This window comes from Liolophura sinensis, chromosome 10 (genome assembly GCF_032854445.1).
Source record: "Liolophura sinensis isolate JHLJ2023 chromosome 10, CUHK_Ljap_v2, whole genome shotgun sequence".
Lineage (NCBI taxonomy): Eukaryota > Metazoa > Mollusca > Polyplacophora > Chitonida > Chitonidae > Liolophura > Liolophura sinensis.
The window spans coordinates 8,049,345-8,075,190 of record NC_088304.1 but is presented as its reverse complement, the minus strand read 5'-3'; the positions used below and the strand labels follow the sequence as shown (position 1 = coordinate 8,075,190).

The 25,846-nt window shown below is 40.2% G+C and overlaps 1 protein-coding gene across 1 annotated transcript; it reads right to left on the bottom strand.

Annotated features, from left to right (window-relative positions):
• Window positions 1-6,393: 6,393 nt before the first annotated feature.
• Window positions 6,394-21,771, bottom strand: LOC135476729 (mediator of RNA polymerase II transcription subunit 19-like). The gene is made up of 6 exons (XM_064756849.1): window positions 21,591-21,771; window positions 15,264-15,420; window positions 14,740-14,839; window positions 11,005-11,116; window positions 8,224-8,318; window positions 6,394-7,721 (listed from the first exon to the last, which is right to left on the bottom strand). The coding sequence occupies exons 1-6, from the start codon at window positions 21,769-21,771 to the stop codon at window positions 7,674-7,676; spliced, it is 693 nt and encodes a 230-aa protein (XP_064612919.1). The 3' UTR covers window positions 6,394-7,673.
• Between the last annotated feature and the right edge of the window lie 4,075 nt (window positions 21,772-25,846).

Below are 25,846 nucleotides of genomic sequence, written 5' to 3'. Positions count from 1 at the left end.
CATGGTAGATGACCACACAAACGGCTGTCTTCTATCAGCGACATGTCTGTTATGGGATAGGCCATCATCACTTAGACATGGTAGATGACCACACAAACGACTGTCTTCTATCAGCGACATGTCTGTTATGGGATAGGCCATCATCACTTAGACATGGTAGATGACCACACAAACGACTGTGTTCTGTCAGCGACATGTCTGTTATGGGATAGGCCATCATCACTTAGACATGGTAGATGACCACACAAACGGCTGTCTTCTGTCAGCGACATGTCTGTTATGGGATATGCCATCATCACTTAGACATGGTAGATGACCACACAAACGACTGTCTTCTATCAGCAACATGTCTGTTATGGGATATGCCATCATCACTTAGACATGGTAGATGACCATACAAACGACTGTGTTCTATCAGCGACATGTCTGTTATGGGATATGCCATCATCACTTAGACATGGTAGATGACTACACAAACGACTGTCTTTTATCAGCGGCATTCAAGTCACTGTGTTGGATTCAGAAGTGAACATTCGTTTTTGTGTGTGTGTGCGTGGTTAATATGATGTTGATAATGCAAGATCAATTAGGCTCAAGAGTGAAAATGCGAAGCGCAAGCATGAAACCGCAAGGGTCAAAACACGAAAATGAGAAGCCCCAAAAATGCGAGCCGAAAATCCGAAGGAACGTAACGAAAAAGGAACACCAAAAACGTAAAAACGCGATGATCATTATTGACCCCGCTCTGTCGTATTTTCACACTTTTACTTTTGCGACATTATATTTGTAACATCGAAACAAATAAAGCGTGTGTGGCCATATACGTCTTGCATAGCTACGGAATAGGTCATTTTGTCTGGTCCAGTATCGCTTCTCACCATGCAGGCCACTACTCGATCGACTGTCTTCTGTCAGAGCAGACCTATACTACCGGCGTTCAAAACAATTATGTGACATTCTGTATTTGAAGGTAATAGTTTTTATTTTTTTATTCTAGAACGCATGTTCAGGCAGAAACGTCTCACGCATAAAACACCGTGGCGATTTTCTCCTTCGCCGTCAGAAGAATTGTCGCGTGCCTGACCTTCACAACTCAAAAGGGCCTGCATACTTTGAAGGTACTTTGTCTCTCCTGAGGGACGACTCCCTTTTCTGGACTCATTATTGTACATATGGTATAGGCTGACAGAAATGGGGGGTGCATTACTCTCGGATAAAAAAACCCGTCAGGTATGAAGAAGGACGAGAGCAACACAAAATTTACAATACGCGAATTATTTCCTGACTCGCATAAATGGCTTTACATAGTAGTATATGATCATGAACATATGAATTCAGCCAATTGAAAAGGTAATGGCCTTTTTTTTAAAAATAGATATGCAAACAGATAAATAAACGATACAACAGCTATATAAGGAGAGTACCTTTAGTAAATTATATCAGATACATTTTACAAACGAACAAGCAGACAATATCCTGACTATATAAATATCTCTTAACACCCCGTTCACGGTTATAATAGAAGGCAAATTACAAAGGAAGAGGAGCAGTACAGCTTCGTAGATTGTGGTTATTACAGCGGAACTAAAGAAATCTTAATATATCAAACACCACACCATCTCTTCTACGTCTCAGTTTTAATAATTCACTAGTCTTCCCATTTGTTTGCCAGGAAAAATCACAATAAACCACACTGAAGACGCTGCTCTGCCTTTTTTTCACAACCATTGAATATCCATGCATAATTTACGTCGTGAATCTAAAAATAAATAATCTTTTATTAACTACGATGCCCCGGTAAACCATAATAATTCATCGTGATCCTTTATCGCCACGATATGGTTGAAATATTACCGACGTGACGATCAGCCATAATCATTCATCCTGATCCTTTATCGCCACGATATGACTGAAATATTGCCGACTTGACGATAAACAACAGCCATTCATCCTGATCCTTTCTCCACAATATGACTAAAATATTGCCGATGCGACGATAAGCCATAGTCATTCATCCTGATCCTTTATCGCCACGATATGACTGAAATATTGCCGACGTGACGACCAACCATAATCTTTCACCAATAAGATACGGCTTGAACAATGTGGATAGTGGATAAGTCATGGTTGATTGGTTGATCAAGTGTCTGTTAGTTTCTGGTGTCCATGGCATGGCCTTCAAGCCTGACATGCAGCACTGTCTGCCACGAGACTAAGCTGTTACATGAAAGCGTACAGGTATATTTACAGGCATATAGATATAAAACACACCTAAAACACATCGTCATCTGGGGACATATCATCCATACATTGACTTGCCTGTCCTACTCACTGACAGGAAGGCGGTCTGTTTTCTGAGCTGAAGAAAAAAACCACCGACAATCCATGCCAAGTTATTGACAAAACTGCGTCGCACAAGTTCAGGTTTTAAAGCCTTATTACCCGAAGATATGTGGTGGGGTCATCAATGACCAAAATGCTGCTTGAACGGTCTCACACGCGCTGTTGACCTGCACCAAAGACTCGCGTACATTAACAGCGGGACATTTCGTAAATTCCGTGTCCCCAGGCGGGAACAGACCCCACACCTCATGTGTTTCGTGTTTAGAGCCACACATTCATATGTAACAAATAAGTTACGTCTCCATTACAGTCAAATATAGAGGAAAGTGTAAATCAAGAAGCAAACCAGTTATTCTTGACATATGCTGCATCTTTATTTACAAAACTGTAAGAAATATTGCCATCCGTGCATCCAGAACATTTACAAACAAGGCCTTGGGTCAATTTGTCAAAAGTATATAGATAGCCGAGCCCGCCGGTAACTTTCTTGTCAATTTGTACAAATATGGGAATGGTACTGGAGACAAACATTACTGAATGCCTGTATATTGCTTAGACAGCATATCCTGAAACATCACAATAAAGGGATTCTCTATACATGTGGTAGCTATAACATGTCGACCTACAGCACATTCGTTCTTGTGAAAACAAGAGGGTAAAAACTTATTTGAAAATATGGTCTTTAATATTTTTTTTCTTTCGGGAGAAAGGGGTAATTGAAAATATTGTATGGTCCACAAGTATTTAGAACCATCATATATCGTCTTTTCATTACAATGTTCTACGCATCATAAATTTATTTAATCTGAATTATGATAATACATGTATGTATGAATATACTAAAAACGTAAATACGATCAAAATCCAGGGTGAACATATTTGTTATCTGAAAAGACCACTTTTTTGTAGTGCAAGTATATTTACTACACATGCGTTACTTCCTCATATATAAGACAATATATACCAAGAGGTGGTCCCCAACACCCACCATGCAAATATTATTTTCATGTGTCTTTCTTCTCTTTAAAGAAAACTCGAAAAAGAAAATGAAAATGGAAAACCAAATTTAAACCTTAACTTTAAGCAATTTTTATGTTTTCTCCACGTTTCAACGGTCTCCATGAATTAATAATGTACACAGTAGTCTGTATCATGGAGGCAGGGGCAGTTCAGACAGCATGTCCCATTTAGACACGTGTCACTCCAGTACTGGACCCTCTTAAGATAGGAGATATGTTTCACTTTTCCCAGCTGGGGGCCTCCTTGGCCTCCGTGGTTAGCATGCCAGCGCGACGCAATGACCCACTAGCCTCTCACCAATGCGATCGCTGTGAGTTCAAGTCCAGGTCATGCTGGCTTCCTCTCCGGCTGTACGTGGGAAGGTCAACCAGCATCCTGCGGATGGTCGTGGGTTTAACTTAGGCTCTGCCCAATTTCCTGCCACTATAATGCTGGCCGCTGTCGTATAAGTGAAATATTTCTGTGTACCGCGTAAAACACCAATCAAATAAATAAATAAAGCATTTTCCCGAGCTTTATCTTTCAGAAAAACAATGGTCATTGTAGAAGCTAAGTGGAAACATGGTCAACCCATCTCAGAGCTACATGTAGACCCACTTCTACACGCATGCGTAAAATAATGAGTAGAGCATTTCTGAGACTAAGCACGCATGCAAATCCTACCGCCTGAATCTTAGTAGCGGTATTGTAGCAAATGTAAGATTAACAATGAACAAGTTTACATATAGCAAAGGCTTTCGTCATTACGGTTTTCCACGTCTGCCATTGTGTTTGTGCAAGGTGTCCTATACATGGTAACGAGATCACTGGATATTAAAGTATGTGTATCTGAAATTCTTAATCCTTTTCGTGTTATACAGTTCATACTACATATATACCTCTAGTATCTCTAGCCGTCCACATTTTCCCTGTCTCTGTTACAAGATTAATGTTAAATCTACAGAGAATTACACGCGCAAAGTTTACAGTATGTCTCTGTCAAATGATGTCTTGTCCCTTCCCTCTGGTGCAATGCGCAATTTTCACTCAAACCATGAACATTAAAGGCATAGAAAACACAAAAGCAAAGTATTTATCAGATAAAAAAAAAAAACATTCAACGCTGACCACGAAAATGGTTTGATTTGTTTTTTTTTCCGAATTTTTCTAACCGACTAAATGCACTTAAAACATTAGATTCTATGGTGGTCTGTTGGGACCAAGTGGTTACCAGTGATGCCACAGCAATATTTTGGGTTTGAAAAAGTTCTCAAGGTACATTTGTTAAATACATTTATAGCTTTAAAGAGGATAGGTACATTTCGAATGATGAAATATAGCAATCTATGTGTGTCATGGGACCAAAAGCTGAAGTGACATTACTAGTCCCGATCCTAAAAAAGATAAATCAAACTATTTTCCCAGACGATAGTTAATGATCTCTCTTCAGACATGTACTTCATGTTAGTGTGATCTTTGCTTTCAGCGAAACCCTTACATGTACAGGTCTATCACGTCTAATGTGTGTTCGTAAAACCTCTGCTCTCCGCACATAAAGCATCAAATCTGTTTTAATTCCACACAGCGCAGACCCTAGAGCAGAAGTCTGTGAATATGAACATGTCTTTGGTCCAGCCATGAATATATGAACAGTTTCCAGGCATTTCCTCACATTTACTTTATACAGACGTTTACAGATGGTTTAACCAGGGATTAAGATAGACGTATAGACAATTTCCGCGTTACTTTCGCGCCAAATTCATGACCATGATGAGAGTTTAATTAACAATTAGGTACCCCACTATGGACCTCAGTAGCCTTTCCCGGGATCTGACCGTTAACTTTAAGTATATTTTGACCTTTCTAGTTCAAAGGTTAAGCGTTGTCCACTTCATCTGTTCTGTGGCTAGTGTGTTAATCTCGTGTAGTTTCAGATTGCCGCATGATTAAGTGAGGCGAATACATGATTCTCAAGCCTGACTGATCGAGAACAATACAGTATCATATCCCTCAGTGTATCTTAATTCCAGGTTTACAGTCCAGAGATTACAATCTCTACAATCACAGTGTCGATATTTCCTGATATTACCAGTGTTGAGCAGGAGGAGTGTAGATATTGCATGACACTTCCAACTCTACAACCATAGTATATAGACATTTCTTGATTTTACTTGCATCTCTCATGAACAGTGTACAAACATTTCAAAACATTTCCCTTTCTCTAAACATACAGCACAGATATCTCATGATCTTTGAATCATCCCTTGAACACTAGGGTACATTTTAAGACATTTCAAAATCTTCACCAAATCATAACAGGGTTTATATACATCTTATGAGGATGTGAAGATATTTCATTTTATACAAAGATGCCCTAGTGTAGACCACTTCATGGAAGTTACTAGCCTCCACAAACTCAGCTAGACATTTCATGGAAGTTACCACCCTCCACAAACTCAGCCAGACATTTCATGGAAGTTACCACCCTCCACAAACTCAGCTAGACATTTCATGGAAGTTACCACCCTCCACAAACTCAGCTAGACATTTCATGGAAGTTCCCACCCTCCACAAACTCAGCTAGACATTTCATGGAAGTTACTAGCCTCCACAAACTCAGCTGGACATTTTATGGAAGTTCCCACCCTCCACAAACTTAGCTAGACATTTCATGGAAGTTACTAGCCTCCACAAACTCAGCTAGACATTTCATGGAAGTTACAACCCTCCACAAACTCAGATAGACATTTCATGGACGTTAATACCCTCTACAAACTCAGCTAGACATTTCATGGAAGTTAATACCCACCACAAACTCAGCTAGACATTTCATGGAAGTTAATACCCCCCACAAACTCAGCTAGACATTTCATGGAAGTTAATACCCACCACAAACTCAGCTAGACATTTCATGGAAGTTAATACCCCCCACAAACTCAGCTAGACATTTCATGGAAGTTACAACCCTCCACAAACTCAGCTAGACATTTCATGGAAGTTAATACCCACCACAAACTCAGCTAGACATTTCATGGAAGTTAATACCCCCCACAAACTCAGCTAGACATTTCATGGAAGTTAATACCCTCCACAAACTCAGCTAGACGTTTAATAGAAGTTACTAGCCTCCACAAATGCAAGGCATAGAAATTTCATGATATTTACAACGCTGCCTAGGTGACCAATGTACATGTATACATTTTAGGACGTACACCACACAAATGTACAGTGTAGACACTTCTCCTGATTTACCCGCTGTCATAAGTCCATGATGTAGACATTCCTACAAATTTACCTGGTGTCACATCCATGATGTAGACATTCTTAGTCATTTACCTGTTGCCACAAGTCTGTGATGTAGACATTCCTAGTCATTTACCTGGTGGAAAAGTTCATAATGTTGACATTCGTTGTCAATTACCTTGTGGCACATCTATGATGTAGACATTCCTAGTCATTTACCTGGTTTTCCAAGTCCATGGTGTAGACATTCCTAGTTGTTTACCTGGTGGCACATCCATGATGTACACATTCTTAGTCATTTACCTGGCGTCACAGGTTCATGATGTAGACATTCCTAATCGTTTACCTGGTGGCACAAGTCTGTGACGTAGCCATTTACCCGTTGGCACCTGTCATTCATGTAGACATTCCTTTTCTATTACCTGGTGGCACAGTTGTGTGATGTAAAGATTTACAGTCATTTACATGTTGGCACAAGTCTTTCACATAGGCATTCCTTGTGATTCACCTGGTTGTACATCCATGATGTACACATTCCTAGTCATTTACCTGGTGGTACAGGCCCATAATGTAGACATTCCTAGTCATTTACCTGGTGGTACAGGCCCATAATGTAGACATTCCTAGTCATTTACCTGGTGGTACAGGCCCATAATATAGACATCCCTAGTCATTTACCTGGTGGTACTAGTCCATGATATAGACATTTGTTCATGCTTACCACACATACCCTTATTCCACAATGTATACACATTCAACAATCCACAATGGACAAGATGTAGACAATTGTCTGGTGCTACAAGACCACGTTGTAGACATCCATCCATGTTACACACAATGCCCAATCCTACAATGTGGACAAACATGTAAATCCAAAGTACACAAATATCAGAGTATTTGGTGTGGTATTTGTGAGCTGTGCATACACCAGGCAGTGTTAACACACACACACACACATACAGTGTGAATAGGTGAACACAACGGTCACTGGTCAGGAGTTCATACACAACACTCTGAATTTTCACTAGAGTTTGGAGCCCGTCTTTGTCACTGGTAAGTAGTTCACACACAACACTGTTCAGCTGGTATTAGGACCCTGTCTCTGCCGCTGCTGACTGATGTTCGGGGCTGTGCTTCTGAAAACCCAAACAGACATATTAATGACAACATATATATGTAAAACATGTCAAGCCCATGTGAAACCCAAGGATCCCTAGTCACAAGACGTGCAAAATCATACCCATGTATATGTAGGACTCTCGAGTGAGATGTTTTGCCATCTAAAGAGGTATTATACAAAGCACTGCCAACTGTAGAGCCCTGACTGCATCTTAATATCCAAAAGACAGGGTGCTACAAGTTACATGTACATTTGTTGACAGGCTGCAGACCAATGGACGGTGTTCACTGCTTTCTAGTTTAGATCTGAAGGCTTTCCTTACGGACAACGTACAAAAGAAAACAATGGTCAGTATATAATGAGTCTTCTTGTATCGTCAGATAAGACTCTATTTTCCTTCATGACACTATAAAAGATATTTACAGTAATTCAAAAGCAAAGAAATTTTCTGAATTAAATGTAGCAAACACTACAGTATTAAAGATTGATGAATAAAGGACAAAAACAAAAAATCATACTTTTTTCTTCTTTTTTCTTTTCCTCTTTTTATCCTTCTCATCTTTCTTATCCTGCTTCTTCCTTCGATCATGACCAGCATCACTGGGTTTGTCAGCTGAAAATAAAAACACAAGAATCTAATAATGCTAACGATGTCATATCATATCAACATGGTACTCCAAAACTTTCCCAGCATACATATACACTGGACATGTAAGGCAGTAGGCCATAAAGGAGGCAACAAGTACTTCAAGGTTTCCCATGCTCATGTGGCCTCTCACAGTGGTGGACAAGACTACAACTGGATGAAGCTTGTGCTTACCTTGTGTTTCTACATGTAGCAAGGCCTCTCACAGAGGTGGACAAGACTACAACTGGATGAAGCTTGTGCTTACCTTGTGTTTCTACATGTAGCAAGGCCTCTCACAGTGGTGGACAAGACTACAACTGGATGAAGCTTGTGCTTACCTTGTGTTTCTACATGTAGCAAGGCCTCTCACAGAGGTGGACAAGACTACAACTGGATGAAGCTTGAGCTTACCTTGTGTTTCTACATGTAGCAAGGCCTCTCACAGTGGTGGACAAGACTACAACTGGATGAAGCTTGTGCTTACCTTGTGTTTCTACATGTAGCAAGGCCTCTCACAGTGGTGGACAAGACTACAACTGGATGAAGCTTGTGCTTACCTTGTGTTTCTACATGTAGCAAGGCCTCTCACAATGGTGGACAAGACTACAACTGGATGAAGCTTGAGCTTACCTTGTGTTTCTACAGGTAGCAAGGCCTCTCATAGTGGTGGACAAGACTACAACTGGATGAAGCTTGAGCTTACCTTGTGTTTCTACATGTAGCAAGGCCTCTCACAATGGTGGACAAGACTACAACTGGATGAAGCTTGTGCTTACCTTGTGTTTCTACATGTAGCACGGCCTCTCACAGTGGTGGACAAGACTACAACTAGATGAAGCTTGAGCTTACCTTGTGTTTCTACATGTAGCAAGGCCTCTCACAATGGTGGACAAGACTACAACTAGATGAAGCTTGAGCTTACCTTGTGTTTCTACATGTAGCAAGGCCTCTCACAATGGTGGACAAGACTACAACTGGATGAAGCTTGAGCTTACCTTGTGTTTCTACATGTAGCAAGGCCTCTCACAATGGTGGACAAGACTACAACTGGATGAAGCTTGTGCTTACCTTGTGTTTCTACATGTAGCACGGCCTCTCACAGTGGTGGACAAGACTACAACTGGATGAAGCTTGAGCTTACCTTGTGTTTCTACAGGTAGCAAGGCTTCTCACAGAGGTGGACAAGACTACAACTGGATGAAGCTTGTGCTTACCTTGTGTTTCTACATGTAGCAACGCCTCTCACAGTGGTAGACAAGACTACAACTGGATGAAGCTTGTGCTTACCTTGTGTTTCTACATGTAGCAAGGCCTCTCACAGTGGTGGACAAGACTACAACTGGGATGAAGCTTGAGCTTACCTTGTGTTTCTACATGTAGCAAGGCCTCTCACAGAGGTGGACAAGACTACAACTGGATGAAGCTGGAGCTTACCTTGTGTTTCTACATGTAGCAAGGCCTCTCACAGAGGTGGACAAGACTACAACTGGATGAAGCTTGAGCTTACCTTGTGTTTCTACATGTAGCAAGGCCTCTCACAGTGGTGGACAAGACTACAACTGGATGAAGCTTGAGCTTACCTTGTGTTTCTACATGTAGCAAGGCCTCTCACAGTGGTGGACAAGACTACAACTGGGATGAAGCTTGAGCTTACCTTCTGTTTCTACATGTAGCAAGGCCTCTCACAGTGGTAGACAAGACTACAACTGGATGAAGCTTCTGCTTACCCTGTGTTTCTACATGTAGCAAGGCCTTTCACAGTGGTGGACAAGACTACAACTGGGATGAAGCTTGAGCTTACCTTCTGTTTCTACATGTAGCAAGGCCTCTCACAGTGGTAGACAAGACTACAACTGGATGAAGCTGGAGCTTACCTTGTGTTTCTACATGTAGCACGGCCTCTCACAGTGGTAGACAAGACTACAATTGGATAAAGCTGGAGCTTACCTTCTGTTTCTACATGTAGCAAGGCCTCTCACAGTGGTAGACAAGACTACAACTGGATGAAGCTGGAGCTTACCTTGTGTTTCTACATGTAGCACGGCCTCTCACAGTGGTGGACAAGACTACAACTGGATGAAGCTGGAGCTTACCCTGTGGTTCTTCATGTAGCAAGGCCTCTCACAATGGTGGACAAGACTACAACTGGATGAAGCTTGAGCTTACCTTGTGTTTCTACATGTAGCAAGGCCTTTCACAGTGGTAGACAAGACTACAACTGGATGAAGCTGGAGCTTACCCTGTGGTTCTTCATGTAGCAAGGCCTCTCACAATGGTGGACAAGACTACAACTGGATGAAGCTTGTGCTTACCTTGTGTTTCTACATGTAGCAAGGCCTCTCACAGAGGAGGACAAGACTACAACTGGATGAAGCTTGTGCTTACCTTGTGTTTCTACATGTGGCAAGGCCTCTCACAGTGGTAGACAAGACTACAACTGGATGAAGTCTGAGCTAACCTTTTGTTTCTACATGTAGCAAGGCCTTTCACAGTGGTGGACAAGACTACAACTGGATGAAGTCTGAGCTAACCTTTTGTTTCTACATGTAGCAAGGCCTTTCACAGTGGTGGACAAGACTACAACTGGATGAAGCTTGAGCTTACCTTTTGTGTCTAGCAAAGTCTTTCACAGAGGTAGACAAGAGTACAACTAAATCAAGTTTAAGCTTACCTTGCGTTTCCAGCAAAGCTTCCTCTTTGGGTGTCTCCTTCTTGGTGTGTTTTTTGTGCTTGTGTCTCTTCTTTTGTGGCATTTGGTTCATCAGTCTATACTGTTCAGGTAACTGATAAAGACAAAACATAACAAAAAAAATCCTATGACAGGTTTGTAAACAATCGCTATAAATGATTACCTTCATTCCATTCCATTCCATATTACAGGTAATGAGTTCCAACTTGCTCTCCTTTTAAGGTCACATTTAACATTTTTTCACTGATATGACAGCGGTCAGCAGCAGTTAAAACAGCTAGAGCTGGACTCACACACATGGCCTTATCGCTAAAGGGCCTACCAGTACCCCACCCATTCCCCGAAGCAAGGTTCCCTTCCCCCACCTCTAAAAAAAGTGAAGTATATATTTAAGACACGTCAATAATTCTGTGCGCGACCAAAAGTAAATATCAAATCAATTTATCCTTACAAAGGCATGTTGTCATGGTTGTATAAACATCACATTTTGCATAAGAAATAAATGTCTTATATTCCTGAACTTAAGATCTGAACATTAAATACAAAGCTTCAATTTTGTTAACAAAGTCTACGACATTTCTTTGTATTTTAAATGAAAATGGTAACTCACAATTTTCATGCAGTAAAAAGTTTTGAAGTTAAAACGATTAAAATCTAACTTATAGGTAGTCTCTCTAAACCAGACCGCCCTAACACATCAGTTTTCGATCTGTCGAAATGCTTAACACATTCGCATACAAGTGGACAGTGATGTAATCAGTGTTAGCCAATGAATGCTCCGTACGAGAAAAACAGCCTTCGTGAAAGACTACGGGGGAGTCTTCATTAATATTCATCATCAAGCAAGAGCTGGCAAAAGAAAGATCTCGACAGAAGAACAAGAATGTGAAAAAATTAGCAGAGAAGCCGAGGCTCTTGTTTGTCAGAAACTTGGGATAAAAGAGCTGAACAAATATCATAGACAGAGACTGCAAGCAATTATACATGGAAAAGATGTTTTTGTGTGCGGGAAGACTGGAGCAGGGAAATCATTACGCTTCCTGGCACTGTCAACGGTAACCTTATACCAACAACAACAACAAAACTGTAAAGATTCCCTATGGTTATTGTTGTGTCTCCCCTGGTGAGCCTTATGAAATCTCAAATGGAAGGTCTAAACATGAGGAGCATACCGGCAGTGTATATTGGGGAGGACTACGCATCTGAGGATACTGCAGATGGTCAGACCAAGAGGTCATTGAAATTGATATTGATGAACTAAGAGACTAGATGTTGTTTCTTATGCCCAAGTGGCTAAAATGTGGTTAATGCAAGTATTATACGTGTACATCAATGCTCTAAATTGTTTCTTGCAGCAGAATATTTGTCTCTCAAACAAATGAAATGAGTCCTAAATCTTCGCCCATCTACAAATGTATTATCAATGATATATATCATGATACCATGATCACATGGCCACAGTGGGATGGCTAATTATGTATTCTGGTTTATATATTTGTGCTAAATGACCCAAAATTTTGTCCATGACTTATTTGTGCATGTTTCCTGATTCTGAGAGTTCTATTGATTTTTGAAAGATGTTGACATTTGCTTGGTACATAGTACATGATGTCCCATCTCTCTTAACTTTCCTTGTTCAGAGTCTTAATGCGATATGTTAAACCTAAAATATAAATATTTGTTTTTCTACTTTTCTTTTTTTTATTGTTTTTTTTCTATTATTATTTTTTAGAATTTATACTAAGATGTATTATTATAGAAAACCTTTTCGTAATGCTAGGTCCCTGTAAAACATGTACATTGTTCAAATCAAACAGGGGATGGGAAAGGGGCCATTTCCCACTCACTTATTTTGTTCTCTGTTCATGTGTGTAGGGGGTTTCAGCCAGCAGGGGGTGCAGGAAGGTGGTCAGTAATGGACCCTCTCCCACTACCCTACCTCTCCTGCTGGTTGGGAAAGTTGCCAGGACAGCACTATTGCTTATGTTGTTGCTTTTTTTTTCACCCTGCTGTTTAAAATAACTTCAAGATACATGCAGAAGCTGTTGGTGATGGGGTGGGGTAACGGTGGAGTGAACCTGCTGCTTTAACAGGATGGGTAGACTTCCCCTGGGCTCTGCCCGGTTCCCTCCCACCATAATGCTGGCCATCGTCGTATAAGTGAAATATTCTTGAGTACGACATAAAACACCAATCAAATAAATAAATAAATTAACAGGATGGGAATGTTAGATAAACAGAAGAGACTGACACAACATATCTAATCTTGAGACAGACAAAGCCCTCTCCTTTTACCACGACAACTTCAGGGAAGACGAAGTGGAAAGCGTCCAGGAGCTTCTTAGAGCCATTGTCAAATCACGCCTTTGGGCTGTCACAACAAGATTACTCCCTGTGGATACTAGCTGTGCTAAACAAATTCTACAGTAAACCTTGAAATCCACATAATTTTTCCATTTCTTTGGCGTAGCCATCGAATAGCATGATTGTCGAATATAGAGCTCTAGGACAGTTGGATGTCAACTGTCATTTACTGTTCACGACTTCCCGCCAGAAGATCCTAGAGTCGTTTCCATTGGTCGGATAGGGTTATGTTAAATAGCTATGTTTACATCTCTGTATTCGAGGTGTGCAGGCTTTTCAGCAGAGGTTGAATAGACTTACGGCTTCGGTCCTCTGTATAAGGAGAGTAGCTTGAAGGTGGAGAGTACATAAAAATGACATAAGGTTCAGCTGAAAGAGTGTGAAAAGTTATTCCTAAATGTGGTCTTCAATATTTTTTCCAGATTTTCCTTAAGGAGAGAAAGACACTTGAAAATAATTTTTGCATTGTGGGTATTTGGGGCCACCTATTGGTATTTATAGTCTTTGTTTAATAATGTCATAAATGAGGATGTAAAACAGGTTTAATAAATTTGTTCTTTTCAGCTAACAAACAAATTAAACCTCAATTTGGATCATATTCATGTTTTTAATATGTTCATAAATATTATCATAATTTAGGTTACATGCATATGTTTCGATGTAAACAACAAATTTACATTCAAATAAATTAGACAAGCATCACATCCTTATTTATAACATTATTATGCAACAACGATAAATACCAAAAGTTGGTCCCTAATACCCACCATACACAAATATTTTCAAATACCCTTTTCTCTTGAAAAAAAAAAAATCCAAACAAATATTAAAGATCATATTTGCAAATAAGTTTTGACGCTCTTTCATCTGATTTTGGCATCATTTTATGTTTTCTTGTCCTTTAAGACTAAGAAAGATTCATGATCCTCACATGCAGCTCTTGCTGGTCTGACCCCAGCTTTATTTATTTACTTGACTGGTGTTTTACACCGTACTAAAAAATATTTCACTTTTATGACAGCAGCCAGCATTATTTATGGCGGAATGACCCACGACAATCTGCAGGCTGCTGGCAGGTCTTCACGCTTATGACCAGAGATAAAGCCAGCATGACCTAGAGAGCGACACATTGGCGAGGGACTCCTGACTTATTGTAACACACTGCCACATTAACCAATCGGCCATGGAGACTACCCACCCACCCCACCACCCACCGACCCACACACACAACTGGCTGCAGCTTTGCCTGGAATTTAAATAGCAACTTGTACTTGGCCAAGGGCTGTAGTTTACTTCAGACAATCCAGTTTCCTCTACTTGTAAACCTGACTGCCACCATATGAAAGCACTTACCGGGCCAGGGTGTAGCCGAAATCCTGTCAATGCAGAGCCAGACAAGGGAACTAACTCTTTCCCTGTTATCGGAGGCTTGTCCACAACAGACCGTAATGCACTGGAAACAAAACAAGAACAAATAACTAATGCGATCACATACTGAATTATGTACATGCCACGGAAACCAAAGTTGACAGTGCTTCCTGTATAGCCTCGCACAATGCTCTACTGTCTCATGTAACTTGTGACCCTGGCAAAACAGTCTGGACACAGAGCCATATATAAAATTCTTTAAATGACATCAAACAGTGGTTCATCACAAGCAGTTAAAAAAAAAAGTTCCACAAAGTCCTTGTTGTTCCATATTTGTATTTCATGTGCGCCTGAATATGTGCAGGCTACTGAGTTAGAAAAGTTTGAAGTCAACTTGTTTACACTGTTCTGTCAATCTATAGATGCATGTCATTAGCTTTACCACATGTAGCACTACTGCATATGCTCTGCTTATCTACAGAGGAATAACAAGTTGAACAGGAGTCTACCTGTTATCCTGGAGGCCTGGCGTGTCAATGTACCCGGGCAGGTGAGGTAGAAATGCGCTCAACTCCTCCTTCACTTTCCTCCCACAGAATTTGCTATAGGCATGTTCCATCCCATAGACTGACATCAGGTTAGTGCTTCCTGTAATCTCTGCATGATCTGGAACCAAAAACAAACGTGCATCATGACCTGTAAACATAAACAAGTGTGCATCATGACCTGTAAACATAAACAAGTGTGCATCATGACCTGTAAACATAAACAAGTGGGCAATTTATGATCTGTAACTATAAACTTGTGCATCATGACCTGTAAACATAAACATGAGTGCAACATGACCGGTGACTAAAAACAAGCGAAAGTTACAAGAGTGCATCGTGATCTGTAACCATATACATGTAAGTGTGCAGCATAATCTTTAAGTGTAAACATGCAGAAGTTACACAGTAACTAGTATTCATTGTGATCTGTAACTAGGAACTAGGCAGGAGTTACAAAAGCAGCAGTAATCACAAGTATACATGGTGTACGACATAAAACACCAAATGGAATAAATAAATAAGATTTTTCAATGTGGAACTGTCCAAATTTCCATGTCCATGTTAAGGTGTATCATTCTGACATTGATGATGATATGTATGGGAAAACATGACAAGTTCTTTACCTTTTATATATCCTGAATTTTGGAGGCTCTCTCTCTCTCCTATCTTGTATTCACATACTTATCATACATGTACATATATATTTCAAAACCATTTTTCAAGAGACACATTGGTTTACCCATCACACTAAACAAAAACATTGGTTTACCCATCATCCTAAACTGACACATTGGTTTACCCATCATCCTAAACTGACACATTGGTTTACCCATCACCCTAAACTGACACATTGGTTTACCCATCATCCTAAACTGACACATTGGTTTACCCATCATCCTAAACTAACACACTGGTTTACCCATCACCCTAAACTGACACATTGGTTTACCCATCATCCTAAACTGACACATAGGTTTACCCATCATCCTTAACTGACACATTGGTTTACCCATCAACCTAAACTGACACAAAGGTTTACCCATCACCCTAAACTGACACACAGGTTTACAAATGATCCTAAACTGACACACTGGTTTACCCATCACCCTAAACTGACACATTGGTTTACCCATCATCCTAAACTGACACATAGGTTTACCCATCATCCTAAACTGACACATTGGTTTACCCATCATCCTAAACTGACACTTAGGTTTACCCATCATCCTTAACTGACACATAGGTTTACCCATCATCCTTAACTGACACACTGGTTTACCCATCATCCTAAACTGACACATAGGTTTACCCATCATCCTAAACTGACACATAGGTTTACCCATCATCCTAAACTGACACATTGGTTTACCCATCATCCTTAAATGACCCATAGGTTTACACATCATCCTAAACTGACACATAGGTTTACACATCATCCTAAACTGACACATTGGTTTACCCATCATCCTAAACTGACACATCGGTTTACCCATCATCCTAAACTGACACATAGGTTTACCAATCACCCTAAACTGACATACAGGTTTACAAATGATCCTAAACTGACACACTGGTTTACCCATTATCCTAAACTGACACACATGTTTACCCATCATCCTAAACTGACACATTGGTTTACCCATCATCCTAAACTGACACATAGGTCTACAAATGATCCTAAACTGACACATAGGTTTACCCATCATCCTAAACTGACACATAGGTTTACCCATCATCCTAAACTGACACATAGGTTTACCCATCATCCTAAACTGACACACTGGTTTACCCATCATCCTAAACTGACACACTGGTTTACCCATCATCCTAAACTGACACATCGGTTTACCCATCATCCTAAACTGACACACTGGTTTACCCATCATCCTTAACTGACACATAGGTTTACCCATCATCATAAACTGACACATAGGTTTACCCATCATCCTAAACTGACACAATGGTTTACCCATTATCCTAAACTGACACATTGGTTTACCCATCATCCTAAACTGACACATAGGTTTACAAATGATCCTAAACTGACACAGTGGTTTACCAAGCATCCTAAACTAACACACTGGTTTACCCTTTATCCTAAACTGACACATTGGTTTACCCATCATCCTAAACTGACACATTGGTTTTACCCATCATCCTAAACTGACACATTGGTTTACCCATCATTCTAAAATGACACATTGGTTTACCCATTATCCTAAAGTGACACATTGGTTTACCCATCACCCTAAACTGACACATAGGTTTACCCATCATCCTAAACTGACACATAGATTTACTCATCACCCTAAACTGACACATAGGTTTACCCATCATCCTAAACTGACACATAGGTTTACCCATCACCCTAAACTGACACATAGGTTTACCCATCATCCTAAACTGACACATTGGTTTACCCATCATCCTAAACTGACACATTGGTTTACCCATCATCCTAAACTGACACATTGGTTTACCCATCATTCTAAACTGACACACTGGTTTACCCATCATCCTAAACTGACACATAGGTTTACCCATCATCTTAAACTGACACATAGGTTTACCCATCATCCTTAAATGACACATAGGTTTACCCATCATCCTTAACTGACACATAGGTTTACCTATCATCCTAACTGACACATAGGTTTACCCATCATCCTAAACTGACACATTGGTTTAAACATCATCCTAAACTGACACACTGGTTTACCCATCATCCTAAACTGACACATTGGTTTACCCATCATCCTAAACTGACACATTGGTTTACCCATCATCCTAAAGTGACACATTGGTTTACCCATTATCCTAAACTGACACATAGGTTTACCCATCATCCTAAACTGACACATTGGTTTACCCATTATAGGTTTACCCATCATCCTAAACTGACACATTGGTTTACCCATTATCCTAAACTGACACATAGGTTTACCCATCATCCTAAACTGACACATAGGTTTACCCATCATCCTAAACTGACACATAGGTTTACCCATCACCCTAAACTGACACATAGGTTTACCCATCACCCTAAACTGACACATAGGTTTACCCATCATCCTAAACTGACACATAGGTTTACCCATCATCCTAAACTGACACATAGGTTTACCCATCATCCTAAACTGACACATTGGTTTACCCATTATCCTAAACTGACACATAGGTTTACCCATCATCCTAAACTGACACATTGGTTTACCCATCATCCTAAACTGACACATTGGTTTACCCATCATCCTAAACTGACACATAGGTTTACCCATCACCCTAAACTGACACATTGGTTTACCCATTATCCTAAACTGACACATTGGTTTACCCATCATCCTAAACTGACACATTGGTTTACCCATCATCCTAAACTGACACATAGGTTTACCCATCACCCTAAACTGACACATTGGTTTACCCATTATCCTAAACTGACACATTGGTTTACCCATCATCCTAAACTGATACATAGGTTTACCCATCACCCTAAACTGACACATAGGTTTACCCATCATCCTAAACTGACACATCGGTTTACCCATAATCCTAAACTGACACATTGGTTTACCCATTATCCTAAACTGACACATAGGTTTACCCATCATCCTAAACTGACACATAGGTTTACCCATCATCCTAAACTGACACATAAGCCGCGTTTAGACTACAGCCGGGCCGGGCCCATTTTAGCAGGGTCGCGCTTGATCAGGGCCGAGCCCCCTTGACAAGTACCGTTTACATTACACGCCTCGCTGGCGGGCCAAATCCATTATCACAAACAGGAACGACAACTCAGGTTGAGTTGGGCTATTTATTTGTGGCACTCTTCAGACATTGGAGGTACAAACACTTTATTCAGCTGCGAAAATGGCGCTGCCAGTAGTTGCAAGTCGAATCCGCCCTTCTCTGCCAAGGATGCACTGATCTGCTCAAAAATCTTGTGGTTGTGACGAGCGCTCTCAAGTTGCGCCTGCACGTTTTCCTCGCCCCAAATAGCTAATAGCTGTTCTGTCTCCTCTTTTGTCCAAGTAGCGCCACGATTTGTTGACATATTTAAATTCTTATTGTTCGAAAAAAGTGCGCCAATTGAAAAGCCGCAAGTGGAAGGTCAGAGGAAGTTGCCTTTAAGCATGCGCAGTTAAGTCCTCTGAGCGGGCCAGGCACGGTGACGCGTCTACACTACACGTTTGTCTAGCCGAGCCGAGCTACAGCTGGGTCGAGCCTACCTCTCGTTGAGGGGTTCGGCCCGGTCAAATCTGGCACGGTGCCGAGTACGCTTAACCCGTTTAGACTACCCAATTTTTTGCCGGGCCGTGCCCCATCAGGGCCGAGCCCGGTTGAAAAGCGGTAGTGTAAACGGGGCTATAGGTTTACCCATCACCCTAAACTGACACATAGGTTTACCCATCATCCTAAACTGACACATAGGTTTACCCATCATCCTAAACTGACACATAGGTTTACCCATCATCCTAAACTGACACATAGGTTTACCCATCATCCTAAACTGACACATTGGTTTACCCATTATCCTAAACTGACACATAGGTTTACCCATCATCATAAACTGACACATTGGTTTACCCATCATCCTAAACTGACACATTGGTTTACCCATCATCCTAAACTGACACATAGGTTTACCCATCACCCTAAACTGACACATAGGTTTACCCATCATCCTAAACTGACACATAGGTTTACCCATCAACCTAAACTGACACATTGGTTTACCCATTATCCTAAACTGACACATAGGTTTACCCATCATCCTAAACTGACACATAGGTTTACCCATCATCCTTAACTGACACATAGGTTTACCCATCATCCTAAACTGACACATTGGTTTACCCATCATCCTAAACTGACACATAGGTTTACCCATCACCCTAAACTGACACATTGGTTTACCCATCACCCTAAACTGACACATCAGTTTACCCATCATCCTAAACTGACACATTGGTTTACCCATCATCCTTAAATGACACATAGGTTTACCCATCATCCTTAACTGACACATAGGTTTACCTATCATCCTAACTGACACATAGGTTTACCCATCATCCTAAACTGACACATTGGTTTACCCATCATCCTAAACTGAAACATTGGTTTACCCATCCTCCTAAACTGACACACCGGTTTACCCATCATCCTAAACTAACACACTTGTTTACCCATCATCCTAAACTGACACATTGGTTTACCCATCATCCTAAACTAACACATTGGTTTACCCATCATCCTAAACTGACACACTGGTTTACACATCATCCTAACCTGACACACTGGTTTACCCATCATCCCAAGTTAGTCTCAAAACCACTCACTTGATATTGATTTATGCTAGTTTATGGAAGTTTTAATACATGTGTGAAGAGTTGTAAATGTTTCTTACTAACCATACACGTGACATACATGTATTTGGAACACGTTCTTTCCATAACTCTCCCAACTGCGAGGTAGATCAGTGTAGGAAAACCATATCTACTTGTTATATTCCCCGACGATGATTGTAATTAGCCCTTATCTCTTTGTACATTGTACTATAAATTTTTTGTGCCTTTGTGAAAATTATTCACTGCATATAACTTGACTATAACAAGCGAGCCGTTCCCATCTGGCTCGACAGCTCAGTAGGTTGAACGGTGGGGCTAGACACCCTAAATCCTGTGTATGAGTTTCACTCAAGCCAGTACTTTCGCTGGTCTTGAATTATCTGTGTAAGGAATCATATCTACTCAATGTATTCCCTGACCTTGATTGCAATTAGATAATCCTTCCCCTGTTGAATATTTCAACTGCACTGGTAAAATCTTTGTGTAAAATCATCAGCTTCATGCACTTCGGATATTCACATTGAGAAAGGATGATGGGTTAAGTAGGAGCAGGTCGCCACGTTGTTTGCCTCACGGCTGTGGTAACGGAGATGAGCCAATGGAAATGTAAACGGTAAGAATGTACAGCCCAGGAATCTGAATGGTGTATATGATGAGCGGTCATTTTTGTGAAGTTCAAGCAAGCGGAAAAGTCGAATTTGATGATGTATGTGATGTTATCCAGGGCTAGCAACAACCATAAAATTTTAGATCTGCGCCGTGAGCCATTAAATCATCAAGAGAAAGAAATGTCCAACCACTGAAAGATCGAATAAAATATGGAATCCAAGATAACCGTTCTCAGTTAAACAACAGTGTACGTAGTTAACTCGGCACTGCCTACGAAGATCGGACACTCTATGGCCCCTATTGTTTACAGCCGGTACATTCCACTTACCAGGGGGATCTTTCATCAGGTAAAACGGACCCCTAGGGATGACGGATGGGACCTTGCCCAAGCTGATGGTGGTTCTGAGGGTGCCCGTCGTGTCCGTCCGTGGGTAGGCCGGGGACCTGGAGCCCCCACGGGGGCTAGATTTCGGCGACGTTTGATCAGGTCTTCGAATCACTTCGTTCATTTTCCTATTTCCAAATCTGAAGCAGGTGAGATTTTCCTCTTTTGTCATTGGCTGAAAATAATATCTCGGTTATCTCCCTTTGTCGAATTTTCTCGTTTATTTTTGTATCGATCTGTTGGTGGCCACATTTAGTAAATCTTGGTTACAGCGTATTTACATCATATTTCAAACATTTTCTGGGCTTGTTAAATTCTTTTAATATTACTGTGAATAATTGTTTGTAGTTGAATTGTCTAAACTATGTGCTGTTGTAGATCTGTCTATCTCGTATGGGCGGGACAGGGCCCAAAATTGCCAGTGTTGTTAATCAAAAGTGTCGACCTACGTGTTATTGTTTTCAGTATGTGGCAGAGTTTATGAATACAAACCTGATACTAGGTGTATGTTGGTATGTCATGCACGTAAAGTCTTGCCCAGTGTTTGACAGGATTCACTGCCTGCAAGAATATTTCAGCTGTATGACGGCGGCCAGCATTATGGTGGGAGGAAACCGGACAGAGCCCGGGGGAAACCGCAGGTTGCTGACAGGCCTTCGTTTGTAGGGCCGGAGAACTATGCAGATGGACGGAGAGATGATACACATACTCTTTCTACAAGTAGCCTGTATATATGTTGTCAGTGAGTAATTTACGTTATCAGGACCATCCCTGTTCCCCGGCAGCATCAGGATCATCCCTATTCCCCGGCAGAATCCATTCATTAACCTGCAAGTCCACGTAAAGGCCGGGGGTCTAAAGCCGTGGAGTTTGTGGAATGGTATAGTAAGAAAAAAACAAATGCTGGTAAACAAAATAAAAAAAGTTTCCTACCCCCATTACAACCAAGAATAGCTCAAGCTTGTTCAGAGGCTGTTAACGTAGCTACATCAGGAACGTCCCAGCCAGCTTCAGCTACCATCAACTGATAAGAAAAAAAGCCTGGGAAAATTTGCTGTGGATTGCAGTATTCTGTGTTACAAATATATATTTTTAGGAAAACCATTTCTATTGTTGAAAGATCAATCATGTATACATAGTCATGTTACCATTCAATACGTTTTTTTTAAAAAATTATTATCATTAGTATATTAATAATTATTAATATATAAACCAATGCCATTTATATATATATATATATATATATATATATATATATATATATATATATATATATATATATATATATATATATATATATATATGCTATGTGTTGAGGCATTTTGGGAGATGCGAGCTGAGCTGATATGTATTCTTTAATTGTAGACAACATATTTGCACAACAGTAGTAAATACGTACACTGCTTTAGGCTCATGATCGTGCGCGGGTTCAGTAATAATAATGAAGATGTCGAGGCTTCAGTACGTACATTGAAAGGTTTCACAAGCTCGAACCCCGCCCCAGCAAGATGGTGATACCCCAACATCGTCATTATTATTATTATTTATTATTATTATTAATAATAATAATAATTATTATTATTATTATTGATGACTTGTCCAATTCCTTTGTGTATCTAAAGGCTTCAGTTTCTTTGTAGGCTACATAAACATGTATGTGGAAAGCTCTCGCCCAGTTCCTTTGCGCAAATATATTAAAGAATTTTACGTAGGCCTATGCACCATAAACATTTGTTTTACATATGTAAATTCCCTTGTACATCTGTTGATTTTATTATTATGATTTGCGAAAGAACTGTGCGTGTGACTTTCTGTTTTGCGCGTATGTGTAATTGAAAGGTAAATACCAGGTGTACACCGGATCTGTATGTTCCAAGTTTGTCAGATCGTGTTATCGACGTCTCGACGAAAACTGTATGACCTATTCAATGTTGTGATGTCATGATGGACGCAGATGCAAGGTGTGTGGATGTAACCTAATTAGAATTTCTTTGTGTGACAGTTAATATTTTTTTATGTTTGTTAATTGGTATTTCTGTATGTGTTCATTGGCAGTTCTGTGTGACAGTTGGTTAAAGCATGACGCCAGACCACAGGACACTACATTTACGTAGATATAGTCCATGTAGCTACCGCAGAATCACCGCAGTGTATCAAACTGCATTGTGCTTGGCTGAAAAAGTTATATACAAATATACAGAAATGTTTTCCCTGTAAGTGGTTAATGGTCATTGATCTAACGGAATACACTTCGTGTTAGTGTTTTCTATGCCTTGATTCATATATATATATGAATATATATATATATGCTGTATTACGGCCGAAGTGACCATTCATGCCTATAGTAAAGCATCAGGTAATACCGTCAAATAAAACCATAGGAGCATATATACATATATATCCCCATGGATAAAACATAAACAGCATTTAAAGGCTTATATTTGTAGATCTGCTTTAGCAGAGCCATTTCGTTTTATTCAATAAGTAGGCCTATTAATACAACATAACCACTTTATTTGATGATTTATGTTGTATTATAAGCGTTGCTCAAGAATATTGTACACTTTTATATTCGGCTATCAGTTTTATGCATGGGTGCGGAGAAAACCGAGTCAGATTTACAAGGAGACACGCCTCAACTGATTTTAAAAATACAACTGTAGGATCTCCCAGGTAGCATACAGCTTGGGGTGCTTTGCTACATTTTACATGCACAGATGTAACCACGTACACTGGCCCTGTTGGATCGAGTGATATACCAATCGGTGTTTAGCGGTATTAATGATATTTAATTGTCTCTATATGCGATGATAACGGAGTGAATCCTGGTTTCTTCGTTACTCGTTAACCAAGCCGTACTTACTGCAATTATTAGCCCATTTACTCTGTTTATTCAACTTGGGACTGTTACGCAATCTTATTCCTGTCTGCTAGGTGTGTTGGATTAAACGGTTTGTTTAAATCGATTGTAAGTCAGTTTTTGGCAGCTATATGCATGTGTATCAAGTTAGCTATATCATTTCATACTTCATAACTTGAGAGGAACCTGACACAATGTCCTTCAAAAGTATAAAGACATTACGGTGCCAGATGTATAGTCTCAGGGATACTTGGCTAGATTTAGGCCAATATTTATTTATTTCATTAATATTTTACTCTATACTGAAGAATATTTCACTTATACAACAGCGGCCAGCATTACAGTGGGAGGAAAATTGGCCGAGTCTGGAGAAAACCCATGACCATCCTCAGGTTACGGCCAGAGAGGACGACAACTTGAGCTAACTTGAACTCGCAACGAGCGCGTTGGTGAGAGGTTCTGAGTGATTTGTACTGCGTACTGTACTCTAACCACTAGGCCACGGATGAATGTACCATGAAAAAAAATCTTCCGTCAAATGCATTCTGTGGCGATGATACATTGCATTTCGTCCATATAATATAGATCTAATGATCCCAGAACGCCTTGCATATATCTTACCTGTCGGCATATGCTGGAACGTTTATAATCATCAACGATTTCAGTCTACATACTAAACACAATCTTACTGAACTCCCGAGTCAAGGTTTTACCATAAAGCGCCTCCATTCAAGATTTCTTAAATTTTGTCAAACGCACCAACTAGTAATTAATTATAACTTATAACTACTAGTGGTACAAACATGGCGCAGTTTTAATATCACCACTGTGACTGTACGAACGTTTGCAATAAAAGCATAATTAAGATACCGTTATACGTTTGCTAGCTTATAGCAGAACATTACGTAGAATGCATTTATGGACGTTTCAGTATTTTAACTTAAAATTTTACGGACTATATACTGGATTTGACACACTGGATATTACACACGTATGTGCCACACATCAATCATGAAGCACTGCTGACTGTGTCTACTTCCGGGTAACTATCTACAACGATACTAATTTCGTTCCTGAAACTGGTCCTACGGAATGTGACTCGGGTACCGTATTGTTTTACCGGTGGACTAAATTATGATTTGTATACTTCGCTTACTAACGGATTAATCCGTTGATATATAAAGGATTAATCTGTCATGTGGAATTAATGAATTAATCCGCAAGACAGACATTTCAATAGGCGGGGGCTTATTTGTGATTACACGAATACGTGAGGCATATGTGAGACATACATAATACGTGTGGCATATGTCAGACACCTCTCACATTTGAGGCACAT

Excerpts from the sequence above, each read along its gene's own strand:
- LOC135476729 (XM_064756849.1), bottom strand. The coding sequence starts at position 21,771 with ATGAACGAAGTGATTCGAAGACCTGATCAAACGTCGCCGAAATCTAGC. Across the intron at positions 8,319-11,004 it reads AGCTTTGCTGGAAACGCAAG|CTGACAAACCCAGTGATGCT; the intron begins GTAAGCTTAAAC and ends TTTTATTTTCAG. Across the intron at positions 7,722-8,223 it reads AAAGAAAAAAGAAGAAAAAA|AAGCACAGCCCCGAACATCA; the intron begins GTATGATTTTTT and ends TTGGGTTTTCAG.